Here is a 13,032-nt window from a genome sequence, read left to right on the forward strand (position 1 = left end):
GAGCGAGTTTGGTGTCGTTGCCAAGTTCTTCGAGCCAATTTGTGTTGGATCTTGCTATTTCCGCTTGGGACTTGTTTTCGAACCGTATCACGTACCCGGTTCTGGTGGTCACCACGCCCAGAACCTGTATGTCCTTTGTCTCGTTTGTGGTGGCGAGTGCGTTCTGGATGTGTGCGACTGCTGTTCTGGGTGGTAGGTACCTCCTGAATGTATTTTCGCCTCCATCCTCCCCGTTCTTGCCGTTCGGTTTCGTGTTGACTCGGATGCAGTTGTCTTCCTTGTTCTGTTTTCCTTTGTTAAGCAAGGGGTAAATGGTGGCCGGCTGCGCCTGGTCTCCGCCTGCCGCAACCTGGGCCCATGACGGGCCGTCGCTTGTTGTATTTACGGTAGTGATTGCGCTGCGTAGGGACTGAAGCTCCTGCAGGATGTCTTCGTGGCTAGTTTGAGAGCAGGGTTCGAAGCCCCCCTGCGGCGGTGAGGCTATCGTATTTTTGAGGTCTTTGAGATCCCGTTGCACTTCTGCCAGGGCCGCTCTAGGTTCGGCCTTTATTCTCTGTAGTTCCTTTTGGTGCACTTCGTCTCTTTTCTTGATCTCTTCCCTGAGTCTAATGAGTTCTGTGAGGAGCTTTACTGGTTCCAAGTCCTCGTTGTCGGTCAGGGTGGTGTCTTCTGGGGCTGGTGCCTCTCGCCCTGCTGACGCATCGCTTTGGCTCCTCTGCCTGCCTCGAGGGTTTGATTTTCGCTGGTTGCGTGCATTGTTCGCTTCGCTTTCTTCTTCTTGCTCACGAGCATAGCTGTTTGGCGGCCTGATGGTGCGTTTTGTGGTGATTTTTCGTTTTCCGTTCGGTCGGGCGGTTCAGGGGTTCGTGTTTCGGCCCGACCCGGAAGGGGGCCCGCCCGAAGGCATCGCAACGAACGACGAGAAGTCAGAGATCACCTCTTTCGCTATATCGCAGCTCTATTCGAAAAGATCTTCCAGGTCCCCTCGCCCACACCTAGCAGTCCCTTACTAGTTCCAGTAGACGGTAGGCCTCGCCAAAACCCGCCCATGACCCAACCCGCCCCAAACCCGCGTTTGGCGAGGTTTACCTAGTAGGTAAAGGCTGCACATCAGCGTCACGTGACCATCTCTACACTTTGTCTACTCCATTGCTCGCTCCCAGCTACGTAGCCTTAGATAGTGATAATTCAGCCCGTATGCCATTAGTATAATACCAAAGCTTCTTGGCAGCGTTGATTAATACTGTAAACGAAGCAATTTGCTTTCTTATCTTACAGTAGTCGTCGTATAAAACAGGAATTTACGAGCTTCGACATCCATACAACAGGACATCCGAGTAGCGACAACACTAACCCTTCTTGACCCTCCTTTTCCAAGATATACTGAATTCCGTAAAACATAAATTAACAAAGAAAAGGACAGTTGCGCTTGCCATATTCGCTCAATGATCCTCCCGAAAGTGGAACATTAATTACCCAAACAGTCAGCTCATCATGCTCCCGCACAACTAGCCGTACAAAGAGCGCGGTCTGGCTGAGGGAGAGAGGTGACGCCAGCATCAGAAGTTCGGATCGTATGGAATTTACCTCTCTTATTCCAAAAAAATGAATGGCCAAAATACACCGGGCTGACCAAATTCATACGCAGCTCTGTACCCTTGGACGGTTTTATCGAGCAAGTTTTTTTCGAGTTGCAGTGTTATTTCCGTTCCATCGAGAATATTCTGTAGATTTTGACATGCCTTGTTAAATAATATATCAGTCGCACCCCTCTGCGGTAAGTTGATCATTCTGCCTGGATGGGTAATATTGCTGTGAAGAGAGATATATTGCAGATTCGGCAGTTGGCCGTTTAGCACGCATTCCGCTATATGGGCCAATAATTGCGCTATTGGTGATCGGCATTCCCTTATCGCAAGGTGTTTCAAGGAGGATGGAAATTCAGGTGTAGTGCTAAGATACACTTGATCGAGTATTAGGTACTCTAAGACAACGAACTGTTTAAGGGAGCCGCCGAATTGGGAATCTCTGAAAATTGGGGGATTGGCGAACGGGTCGCCAAATGACAGTTGGAGAACCCGTAAGCTATCCCGTCGGCAAAAGAGCAGTGAGTATAGTCGTTGAGGACTTAATTGATGATTATGAGAACCGCACTGCCCACAGTAAAAGGCGGTCAGATTTTTGCATAACCCGACCAGCGCATCAATATCCGTTTCCTCGATGGAACTGCCACAGAGCGAAAGACTTGAGGCAGAAACGGAGCTGAGAGGAGTAACATCTGCATCGTCTGTTTTGGGTGAAGCTTGCCCACCAGAACAGTATTCGCTGATCTGTATCTCTCTCAGAGGCAGCAGAGAAAGGAGCCGGGCAATATTATTCATATTCATTCTATCGTTGTAGCGGCCTTTCCGGCAGCGCAGGTGCAATCTTTCGAGGCTGTTTCGGCAAGGTAACGATGTATGCGCATTCATTCTACCTTGGGCTAAGCCAATCAAGAGGGATAGGCCTTGGGGGTCAAGAGTGATAACCAAAGACCTCAGATTCTGAGTGCGTGAGATTATCAACATAGAAAAGATGACGGAGTCTCCGATTTCTGTACCAAAACGAGATGCATCTATGTCACTCAAATTGATATTCTGGGCTTCCTTTTCGAGGAGGTGAATATCTGCTACTGGCAGTTTATCTTGGTTGACAGCATTGGAATTATTTTCCCCCTCAGCCAGTAGAAAGCCTGGATTGTCGGTATCAATATCAAGTTGTTGGACATGCGCTGCTATGTGAGGGCAAGTAGTAACGGTGCGGCAGAGAAGGAGGATTGATAATAGTACATCTTCAGGGCCTAGGATAATCTCGTGGTAAAGAAGCGGCTGGGCGATGGCGCAGAATTTCTTTGATACCAAGCAAATATCTTTCAAAGCTGCAGTAGTCTCCAAATAGTCCAGGATTATCAAAATAATCTCTGGCGGTAGGTCGCTGAGTTCCATCTTCGAGACTCGTCGAAGAATCATCGAAAGTCGGGGCGAGAGCTGACGTCCTTCTCACTGCTACACGAGATGTACCCCGCAACGTGGACCTTCCAGTCGACTAACGGAACGAGGCAGTTGTCGGAGCTGCCGTAGATCAGTAATCCGGGAGCCCACACCGCCTGCGTGAGAAACTAGAATGGCTTGTTCATCCCGCCCTCGAAGCCTAACCCTGGTTCGCTCACATACGACGATGTAATGATTGAAAAATAGAAGGAGTAGCAATAATTGACAGAAGGGAGTATCATATCGAGTTAAGAGGATAGGGTGGCTGCGTACTGTCCACTGATTGCCTTAGTCCCACGAAGGAAATGAGACAAATCCAAATCCACAAGTAGGTCACCCAATAGGAGAACAATCAACCACTTGCCACATACGATAGTCATCTAGGCCGCCCCATCAAATACTGACACTAGCTAGAAGCTTCGTACAAATCCCCAACGAGCCAGACGCATTATATTTAGCATGGAATTCTGACTACTTGTGAAACGATCAAGCATCTAAGTATTCTATAACTAGGATGAGTCGTGTGATCAAAGCAATAGGAACCTTCGGAAAGGAGAAACCAAATAGTAAGTTCGCTTACACCTCTGATGGCTGATTAGGAGGGACTTCCAAGACCTGTTCGCCAAATTCTATAACCGTCGACTAGGGAAGGCTTGATTGCGTAAGAATGCTATATAGGCCTGTCATAAGCAGTATGCCGGTTGCCTCAATTTCTTTCAGAGCACTTACAGAGATGCCTTCCAGCAGCCATAGTGGGTCCATGCTGGAGCTTGTTAAGCTGTATGCTCGATGATATAGCGGAGCTTTTACCCCCGCGGATCACTTGAGGGGCTGTCGCTGTGATTTTTTTTGCTAGGCATGGGGTCAAGTTGAATTTCATCTTCGCCATTTGACTCTTGGTATACAGGCTCATGGCCGTGCTGTAACTCTTGAGCTGGAGGGGGTCCATTAGAAAGGATATTTGTTCTTTTATTTTGTCGGAAAAGGGGATCTGCCTGGTTAGGTGAGCCCAGTAACGACTCCAGACGGTATTGATAATATGGATCGTGTGGGAAAATAACTGCAAGTCGGAGTTTGTGCATGTGTGTGCTCAAAACAGATAATTTTGTGGGTACAAGAAAAGGATTTGCAGAAGATGTGAAGGACGCAAAAGACGCTGCTCTTTGCACATGTCCATACAGGGAAAGGAAGTTGGAAGGTGCTTATGACGTCATGTTTCCCAAGCACGTTTGGTTAAGTAAATTACGGTCGGGTCCGCCACACGGGCGGGTTGGCCACCCTGTATTTTGTTACGGCCCACTACTAGTCAATCTACTAGGAAGGCGGACACGCCAAGCAGAAAGCACCGATAACGACGACGAGGAACCAATGGACAACTCATAAGTCCGGTAAAGCCTTGGTTTGCTGGAAGGAATGTCGATATGGCATACCAACAAGGTGTTACAGACCCCTGCTAGTTGAATCCACTAGTGAGGCGGACGCACCTGGCAGAATGCGCCGATAACCGTTGCGACGGATCAAATGGCAATCTTTATCCAGTAGAAAGTATGAAAAAAGTATACGTGGTGACACCACTTTTACAGAACGAACCGTACCTTTAGAAATTCAAGAGCGAGCGAACACCATCCACGCGGCGAAGCAGACGTACCTTCTACACTAAGTACAACGTATACGATCTAAACATATTAAAACCCACCATGTCTATTCAGGCGGTGGTCTCGAGCTGGTTTAGGCGACCGGAACGATCGTCCACAATCGGTGCATCAGCTATGTCTAGCGGCATTGCTGCCGAAGGCTAGTTCTGCTGTCGAAAGTCCTCGTGCAGAGCCCGCACTAGTAATGATTGAGTGTTTGACGCACAAATGGAAGAGGAACAGAGCGAGAGATACTGACTAATGATCCGATTGTCACTAACTAGTCAGGTGACATTCTGGGCAAAGGCGCCCTACCATGGTCTCTTCTCTAGTTCGACGACTCTTTCTATTAAAGCAGTGGATACCTCGTACACAAACTCTGAATGATCTTTTCGGACTTCATCAGATTGACGTGATTCCTTGAGCGTACCGGAATGTCGAAGGGCGAATCTCATAAGGATTTCACGTAGGTCTGATCTTGGCGGACTCTGGGACCACAGACATCGCTGACAACTGCGAGAGATCCGCAGTCGTCCCAGTCATTTCTCAGGTTGGTGTCCAACTCCCTTTTGGATATATCTTTCAATCCTCCAATCAAGTATTTCTCTGCCACAATGTGGATTTGCACGTTAATGTGCGCACGCCTCCACTGCCATGAAAGAACATCTTGGGCGATACGCTCCGTTGGTGATATTCCCTCTTGGGTCACAGAATCATCCTCCGCAGCAGTATCACTTTTCACAGCGAGATCTTCCGTAATCTCCGGTGAGTCGTCATAGCTGCACGGTAAAGGAATCCAAACATTTTTGAAACGATGAAAGGGTCATCGGGAATGTATACGACGCGCGATTTAGCTTCTTATGTGGAAATTAACGATCAGTCTCTGGGTGTCACCGCTGATACATTACTCTTAGATTTACCATTTGCAGCCTTGTCGAAAGATGGCAACTGTAGGCACACAATGCAACGATGAACGTGGAAGCTTGATGATGGGCATCTGACTATGAGGTCTGAGAACTGCCTACTCTCTTGCATGCTTCGAAGTACGTGTCAGTTCATATGCAAACCAAGATCAAGGAGAAATACCGAGACAACTGCGCTTTGAGCGTATCAAAGCCCGTACGTAGTCTTGATGCATCAGGTTTTGTCGCTTGGGATTGCTTCACTCTAGAGTGACGTAGTTGGGTTTTCAGCCTCCGGCCCCTTAGCCGGATAAACATCTGAAATCCAATATTGTCGTTTGCAACAATCACATGCCTTCGTGCTGGAGTCAGTTAGCGTGGACAGTCAAATTCACTCATGGCAATCATCCTAGGAAAAGGCTCTCCTTTATAGCGAACCCCTATTGCGAAAAGTACTAAAGACCTCATAGTTCATACTTGTACCCCCGGATATTGCTCTCATTTGGACGACTGTCGAGATCCTTGCCGCGGGTATATGTACCTTGGTAGTAGTAGTTTTGTCACCTAATGCACAATGGGTTTAAAAATAAACAGATGTACTAAATGACATGGCGGAACTCGACAGAATTATATTTTACCTTCATAGCGGCATAGCATGACAATGACCAAGCAAACGACCGCTGACCCGGCTCGTTATATCAACATCCAGCAGTCGTTTATAGGATTACCGCCACAAGGTCTCCGAACCAGCAGCATTCCACTATAAGCCACCTCAACTTACGAGTGAAAAAAATAAAGAGATAGAGAGAGAGGGGGGAGAGACTAAGAAACGAAAACAACAAAAGAGACTGCACCGAAAGGCAAAGCCAGTCAAGGTTCCGCTTCCAAAAGATACTCTGCAACCTTATCGCTGCTATCACGAAGTATCCCCACAATAACTGAGACAGCCATGGGATAATCCCTTCAAGCTAACACACAGGTGTTAGGGATCCCTCAGCACTCCGCCAAATCCCACCTAATTCTTCCCACTAGGAGGAGTATAAGTCGAGCCACCATTGCCGTTATTGTAATAAGTGCTCCCATCGGGGTTGGAATAATAGTAGGATCCGTTACTGGAGGAAGAAATTTATTAGAACTGATTTGGCAAACTCCAGGTCCGAGTAGAGGAATAATAATGAGGGGGAGGAATGGAATGGGACGACATGACTGACCTGTTTGAGTAGTGGTAGGTGTTTGAGTTAGAGCTGCCAGAGTAGTCACGGGAGCACCAATGGTTTCCCTTTTGGACATCAGACCTTTAGCTAAGGTTTTGGATCTACAATATAGGGTGGTACTTACCTGACTGTTAGTGCCGGAGCCCTTGTAGCTGAAGTCTTTCCCAGACCTGGGCATGGTTACGATTTGATCACTGATGAAATATCGAAGGACTTGATTGATGCAGTGAGTATTTAGAAGCTAGATGATGCGGGCTGCTGGTGGAGGAGGAGGAGGAGGAGGAGGAGGAGGAGGAGGAGGAGGAGGAGGAAGAGTGAAAGATAGGGTCAGGCGATTCAATGTGAGGGGTAAGGCAGCAACGTACCCTTGGTCCCGGTTGGTTCCTTTGATCATGCAGGTGAACTTGTGACACTTTGTTCAACGTACTTATGCACTTGAGTGGATTCATAATACTATAATCGTCTTACTACATATCAGTTATCGACATATGGTTCTCTTGATACGGATGAGTGGAAAGGTTGCTCTATGGACCTACGCTATCAGAGGGACAAATCGCAACTCAAAATCTCGCCACATTGCCTTTTCTCAAGATGGAAAACAGTGTGAGATGTACTTACAAGGTTTAGACCAATCAAAGAAAGCAAACAGCAATGCCCAAATTAATAGGACTCGTGACATGTACTGTCCCTTGGACTTCAATACTGTAACCGGTATATCAAAACCGCTGCAATAATATGAACAAAGCCAGTAGCTGATCTTGGCATAATGTTGAGTATAAAGAGCTCTGCCAACGTAACTTGTTCAAATTTTGTACAACAGAAATATTAAACTCGTAGCGCTCAGTCAAAAAGACACACTGTTCTTGCGGAAAGGAGCTCTTGCCAGCGCATCTGCTTGGATACCCCAAATATGCTTGCCTAGAACGGCTTATCTGGGGCCAAAGTTCTTCAAAACGAGATCAATGTCCGGAACATTGTGTTGAAGCGCTTGACTATACATATCGTCCGTCCCGAACGTTGCAATTTCCCACATTCTCTTCCACCCTTGGGTTGTCACGGCTGCATCCGGACAATCATTCCGGATATTGGTTGCAAGCATATAGAACGAAGATCGTTTGGCATGGAACCTGGTATGGTTGTACAGTTGCACTGAGGCAAAAGTTGTGAATGTATACAGTAATTGTACGGTATGTGGAGATTCGACTTTGTGAAGAAGAACGATCATGGTTCCCCCCAGCTTGACATGCTCCAATCCAAGCGCCAGCTGTGTCAGGGCCAGCCTGCTGGCTTCTCGATGTTCACGGTAGGTGGCTTTGTCGTGGTCTCAAAGCACCTGACCATCACATATGACTAGGTCAAATGCCTGTCCAGGCTCGAATTGACGGCGTAAGAATTTTCCTGCATCTGGATGATCGTTCGGGATATCCAACCGGCCCATATCCGCAGCCAACAGGGTGATGTCAATGAACTTCACCGAAATAGTAGGATGTTTAGGTAGAAGGACATTGTGACCTCCTTCACTCCTTGTTAAGCTGAATCCTATAGCTCGGGCTTTGGGGTTAACCCGCAATGCTGTTCCAAGAAAGCCTCCCGGTGCCATGCACATGTCAAGGATACGTTGTTTGTCCAGATAAGGGCTATTGACTCGGAAAACATCTGTAAGTTGTTGCATGTCATGTCCTATTTCTTTCATCATTCTGAAGAAATGATTGGCTGTTTTCTTATCAGCATTATCTGCTGTTTGACGCTGCTGTTCGAAGAACCGGTCACCCGCCGGATTTTCCCAACCCTATCTTACTCTTCAACTCAAGGTCCTTGAAATAGCCGGCTTAACCTGACCTTATGCCGAAGCTCGGATAGTCGCTGAGACTCCGGCACCTCATTTAGCAGGTATGGAGCGTATGACTAATGAGAAGGACACAGGGCGGAACGAAGAAGGGCGCGATAGCCAATATCGCAGGCCGAGGTGCTATCCAGATGTTATCTGCCGGCGGGAACCAGCAGATACACACTATTGATAGGCAGCCATACCTGATAATGACTCCGAAGTGTTTGCGGAATATTATATAGTACATGGACTAGTGCAGTACAAGAGTGAATGTACAAGGCGACGACGTATTGGAATAGAATGTCCAGTAACTAACCTGGCAAAGAAAGATTATCCACTCTTCTGATGAAATCTTTACATTGGCCCAGTGTTTGTTGTCTTGTTCCTATATGTTGAGTGGCCTCTAGGCCCCTCTGGTGGTTTTGATAAGCGAGTCCAGGTGTTATGTGGCCTGAATCTGGCGACGTGAAGTGGATCATTATGAGATTTTGTAAATACAGCTGTGAGACGAAGAAATATGTTCCTCCGACATAACATGACAATCTTGTCAGACAAGTATAGCGACGTAACTATTCGCTTCCATTTTTAAGATGATCATACATTGCACGTATACGAAAGCGAGAGCGCGACAATGATTTTCAGATGCAAAGGACAGATAAAGCTCCGAAACGCTAACAAATTCAGGATATCCCGCTTACTGGATTCCACGTCCGGCACCACCGCCCATCATGTTCCGGGCCCTAGAAGATACGTGTCAGCTGCAACGCAATGGACCAGGTATGTCATGTCACTTACATTTCAGCAATGTTTGGATCGCTCATCAAAGAGGACATGTCGGGCATACCACCGCCACGGCCATAGTTCTCAGCCATCTGTCTCAGCTGGGGGTTGCTCATGATAGAGCTGAGATCAGGCATACCGCCACCACCACGGGAAGCACCAGCAGCATCGTCAACGGCATCAGCGGGAGGCTCGGTGCTACGCTTGGCCTCCTCGATCTTGCGCTTAGTAGTCTCCAGACCCCGCTTCATGGCCTCGCTGCCACCGTTGCCCTCGGCCTCGATACCCTTCTCATAGGCCTCCTTGGCACCGTGGTAATCAGCCAAATCGAAACGAGCCAGTCCCAGACGGCTCCAGGCCTTGGAGTACTTGGGGTCAACAGCAGTGGCGAGCTCGGCATCCTCGGCCGCCTTCTCGTGCTGTCCGGCCGCGGAATAGGCAGCAGCCCGGTTGGAGAGGTAGATGGGGTTCGAGGGAGCAATAGCCAGGGCTTGGGTGTAGAGGTCGATAGCGGTGCTGTAGTCCTTGCGGGCCATGGCACCGTTACCCTCGGACTTCAGCTTATCGGACTCAGGGGTGGGAGCGCCAGCTGCAGGCTTCTGGCTTTCCATGTAACCATACAAGCAGTATTGATGGGGCTTAGTACTAAAAACAGTAGAGACTAAGAGACGATCTCAAAGTGCGTTGTCGGCCAGCCTTTTGACAAAATGGTTAGAAAAAGGGCAACAAATGTGTCAGACGGCTTTCTTCACTCCTCAACATCTATAAAACCTCATTTTCTTTTCCTGGTGTCCTCAGAAGTTCGTTCTTCCGTCTTGGACTGTGACCGCCCGAGTCAGACCCAGCTACCCCGCAATAACGATCGAGCAAAATGGACAACATAATTCAAAACTTGTTTCTAAAATAAAAGTCATACTCGTCAATACCAGAGAACAGCGAGTGTCTGCTAGCATGTTAGAAATTTAATGTGGAAGTTGGCAGGTATAGCTGATTGCAAACCCGTCTAGATGTAGCAACGCAGAACGGTAGCAGTGGCGTAGTCTGCTGAAGAGGTGAATTTATAATATCTGGACTTTTATGGTTCTTGGAATGTACTGATTTATTTCAAAATAATACTTTTAATAGGCATTACATGGTGGCTCGTCCGACCGGTTACATTCCCGTTGGGGAATAGCGGCCCGCCGCGGTGTGCTGCCCTCCACATAAAGATCATCAATCCCAAGAAAAATGATTCGGTCATGAGCATAGCTTTCACCGCGAAGGGCAAGACAAAATCAAGGAATTACCTACATGAATAAGCCGGTAATATAAATTACCTGTTTTATATTTGGAAAATGATAATGATAAATCTTGACAGAAAAAGTAACTTAGAGATATTAATAAGAATAGCAAAAAATTTTTTTAAATAGTTCTGATATCTAGACATAGAGCTGAAGTCTTGTTGTTGATGAGATATATAATAGTATTAAAAAAGTAGCTTTCAAAATAGCACTACAAGATGGGCCGCGCGATGGTGAATTACTGTGATAGAACAAGTCGGTCGGGAGACCGGTGCTATTGGGATGACATAGCATACCGCTTCTCAGAGTCGTGAGGTCATCGACAGTGGTCCGATAGACCTACGCTACGTATAAGCCAGCGATTCCTACCGTTAGACTGCTGATCCCTCAAGGATCAGTCTATTCTGTGGATATAGGCTACCATTTGTCTTTGATAGAAAAATCTACCGTGCTTCGTGGTTATTCTCCTTTATTTAGTCGACAGGTCTTCTACCCTGACAAGTAGATCCTATCACAATTATTTATGGTGTTTATAAAGTATTTCTACCTAGAATTTTATAATTAGAGATAATTTTACATATGATGGAGCATCCGTATACCAAGCCTATATTGTATGCGAATTACTTCAAGATATAGAAGTAGAAGTTATAATTTGGCTATTATACTTACCCGATTTGAATCTTATTAAGAATCTATAGGCGTTAATAAAAGCTAAGATATATGAATTGTATCCAGAGCTGGAACGGGCTTCGAATACTGAAGATACTTGACAGAGACTTATACAAGCAGCTTTTGAAGTCTGGCATGCAATTGAGCTTTGGAATCTATGTCAAACTATGTCTTATCGCGTACAGGCAGTCATCCAAGCGGATGGTTGGTATACAGCTTATTAAGTTCTATATAGCTTAGTTAGGAAGGCGGAACGGTTAGCGCGGAATGAGGGATAACGCAAACTTCTGACATCCCACTGTACCCATCGGTTACCCGGAATCTCGCCAAGAACCCGAAACATCAAATATTACGGAAATGCAGTTGAAATATAGGATCCTTAATAAGGAACTTGTATGGATACTGTCATTTATTCCTTTTGGCGGTTCTGGTGGGCCCCACTTATATCAGAGGTCGAGCCGTCTGGCTTTGACCTCCCGAAATAGCATGTCTCGGCTCTCCTCAACATCATGACAAATACTCTCTACGGGCTTAGATCCTGTTTGCTTCGTTGATTATCGCTGTACCTTACTAATCTAGGTATCCAATACGACGGGAAGATGCGTGACTTGTGATATCTTGTGCATTAGGAGGTTTTGATGCCATTCTTAGTGGAGAAGAGAAGGGGCCACTTCCTCACATATTATTGGTATCACCTAGCGGCGGCGATAGGCCGGCAAATGTGCATTCCATATTGTCATCACAGCCTACGTACTCAGAGGTTGTTTCACTCTATATTCCCAGCAACGCTGTATTAATGTCAAGTACGCCACGAATCAAATCTCTGAAGAAATGGTGGAACAGGACAAATGGGGATGGGAAGAGGTATAACGTCGATGTGAGCATACATGTATTAGTACCTTCCAGCGCGCGCTGATCCAAATTAGCTTGTGCTTTTAGGGTCAAATTATTGTTCGAGCATATAACTATCCCTCTGGCATTACTGCGCGCAAGCTTCCCTTTCGGAAATGACACCCATCTGATGAAGATGTCAGTTGGATCTTGCCACTGAATTTTCCCGAAGCTCGCGAATTGCCGAAGCTCGCGAATTGGCAAAGTACGCTAAAGAGACAATGTAAGACAATGAAGATGCAGAAAAGCGTCGTTATCCCCGTGGCGGGGAACGACGGATGCATAGTGGTTGGCTTCCAACCCCTGCACAAGCCTAATGACATTGGTGTCGGCTTGCATTAGGGGCGCTAACATTTCACAGTGATAGGTATGAAGATCAGCCTCTGAGGCTCGACCGGAGTTTAATGGCAGGAAGTAGATAAGAAAGGGGGAGGGGTGTTCCTTTATCTGCCTATCAATCCATGATATTGTATGTATGATGAAGCAACTTCTAATAGACAGATTCTCTGAACCCACTGACACCTATACGGAATGAAATCACGTAGTGTACATTTATCGATCGAGCGCATTGTCCTGACACTGGAATTTAGTCAGTAAACCGCAATGACATAGAGAATCAAGTCCATACTCACCGTCTGCCAACACATCTCGTTATCCCGTAGCAGTTCCTGATGACTTCCCAGCTCCACGGCCTGAACCCATATCTGCTCTGGCTTACACCAAAGACACATGCCATCTCCGCTTTCGGTACAGTAGCCAGTATATGCGTAACTGCCACAATCGTCATACATCTCTTCGCTGCCAA

General features: G+C 46.8%; 6 protein-coding genes across 6 annotated transcripts; 1 reads left to right on the forward strand and 5 right to left on the reverse strand.

Moving 5' to 3' along the window:
* Positions 1-19: 19 nt before the first annotated feature.
* Positions 20-319, forward strand: BDQ94DRAFT_155164 (uncharacterized protein). The gene has a single exon (XM_026768425.1). It carries the CDS (start codon positions 129-131, stop codon positions 309-311), a length of 183 nt encoding a protein of 60 aa, XP_026619678.1. The 5' UTR covers positions 20-128; the 3' UTR covers positions 312-319.
* A 904-nt stretch (positions 320-1,223) lies between these two features.
* Positions 1,224-3,215, reverse strand: BDQ94DRAFT_131686 (uncharacterized protein). Its single transcript, XM_026763974.1, has one exon. The coding sequence runs from the start codon at positions 3,006-3,008 to the stop codon at positions 1,593-1,595; it is 1,416 nt and encodes a 471-aa protein (XP_026619679.1). The 5' UTR covers positions 3,009-3,215; the 3' UTR covers positions 1,224-1,592.
* A 2,924-nt stretch (positions 3,216-6,139) lies between these two features.
* On the reverse strand, positions 6,140-7,041 carry BDQ94DRAFT_131695 (uncharacterized protein). Its single transcript, XM_026763975.1, has 3 exons — positions 6,904-7,041; positions 6,777-6,844; positions 6,140-6,677 (listed from the first exon to the last, which is right to left on the reverse strand). The coding sequence occupies exons 1-3, from the start codon at positions 6,955-6,957 to the stop codon at positions 6,581-6,583; spliced, it is 219 nt and encodes a 72-aa protein (XP_026619680.1). The 5' UTR covers positions 6,958-7,041; the 3' UTR covers positions 6,140-6,580.
* Positions 7,042-7,623: 582 nt separating this feature from the next.
* On the reverse strand, positions 7,624-9,139 carry BDQ94DRAFT_164298 (uncharacterized protein; the record flags this gene model as incomplete). The annotated part of the gene is made up of 6 exons (XM_026769971.1): positions 7,624-7,692; positions 7,735-8,102; positions 8,163-8,568; positions 8,619-8,684; positions 8,853-8,857; positions 9,106-9,139. 6 exons carry the CDS (start codon positions 9,137-9,139, stop codon positions 7,624-7,626), a joined length of 948 nt encoding a protein of 315 aa, XP_026619681.1.
* Positions 9,140-9,301: 162 nt separating this feature from the next.
* BDQ94DRAFT_164299 (tetratricopeptide repeat protein) lies at positions 9,302-10,961 on the reverse strand (the record flags this gene model as incomplete). Its single annotated transcript, XM_026769972.1, has 5 exons — positions 9,302-9,347; positions 9,403-9,990; positions 10,544-10,583; positions 10,704-10,736; positions 10,883-10,961. 5 exons carry the CDS (start codon positions 10,959-10,961, stop codon positions 9,302-9,304), a joined length of 786 nt encoding a protein of 261 aa, XP_026619682.1.
* Positions 10,962-12,702: 1,741 nt separating this feature from the next.
* BDQ94DRAFT_155180 (uncharacterized protein) lies at positions 12,703-13,032 on the reverse strand. Its single transcript, XM_026768426.1, has 2 exons — positions 12,860-13,032; positions 12,703-12,806 (listed from the first exon to the last, which is right to left on the reverse strand). The coding sequence occupies exons 1-2, from the start codon at positions 13,016-13,018 to the stop codon at positions 12,780-12,782; spliced, it is 186 nt and encodes a 61-aa protein (XP_026619683.1). The 5' UTR covers positions 13,019-13,032; the 3' UTR covers positions 12,703-12,779.

The sequence above is a fragment of the Aspergillus welwitschiae genome (genome assembly GCF_003344945.1).
Source record: "Aspergillus welwitschiae strain CBS 139.54b unplaced genomic scaffold BDQ94scaffold_95, whole genome shotgun sequence".
In the NCBI taxonomy this organism is placed as follows: domain Eukaryota; kingdom Fungi; phylum Ascomycota; class Eurotiomycetes; order Eurotiales; family Aspergillaceae; genus Aspergillus; species Aspergillus welwitschiae.

Bases quoted from the DNA above. Each gene is read 5' to 3' on its own strand.
- BDQ94DRAFT_131686 (XM_026763974.1), bottom strand. From the start codon at position 3,008: ATGATTCTTCGACGAGTCTCGAAGATGGAACTCAGCGACCTACCGCCA.
- BDQ94DRAFT_131695 (XM_026763975.1), bottom strand. From the start codon at position 6,957: ATGCCCAGGTCTGGGAAAGACTTCAGCTACAAGGGCTCCGGCACTAAC. The intron at 6,845-6,903 runs GTAAGTACCACC...GATGTCCAAAAG, and splicing joins GCTCCGGCACTAACAGTCAG to GGAAACCATTGGTGCTCCCG. The intron at 6,678-6,776 runs GTCAGTCATGTC...TTCTTCCTCCAG, and splicing joins ACCTACCACTACTCAAACAG to TAACGGATCCTACTATTATT.
- BDQ94DRAFT_155164 (XM_026768425.1), top strand. From the start codon at position 129: ATGTCCTTTGTCTCGTTTGTGGTGGCGAGTGCGTTCTGGATGTGTGCG.
- BDQ94DRAFT_155180 (XM_026768426.1), bottom strand. From the start codon at position 13,018: ATGTATGACGATTGTGGCAGTTACGCATATACTGGCTACTGTACCGAA. The intron at 12,807-12,859 runs GTGAGTATGGAC...ACTAAATTCCAG, and splicing joins ACGAGATGTGTTGGCAGACG to TGTCAGGACAATGCGCTCGA.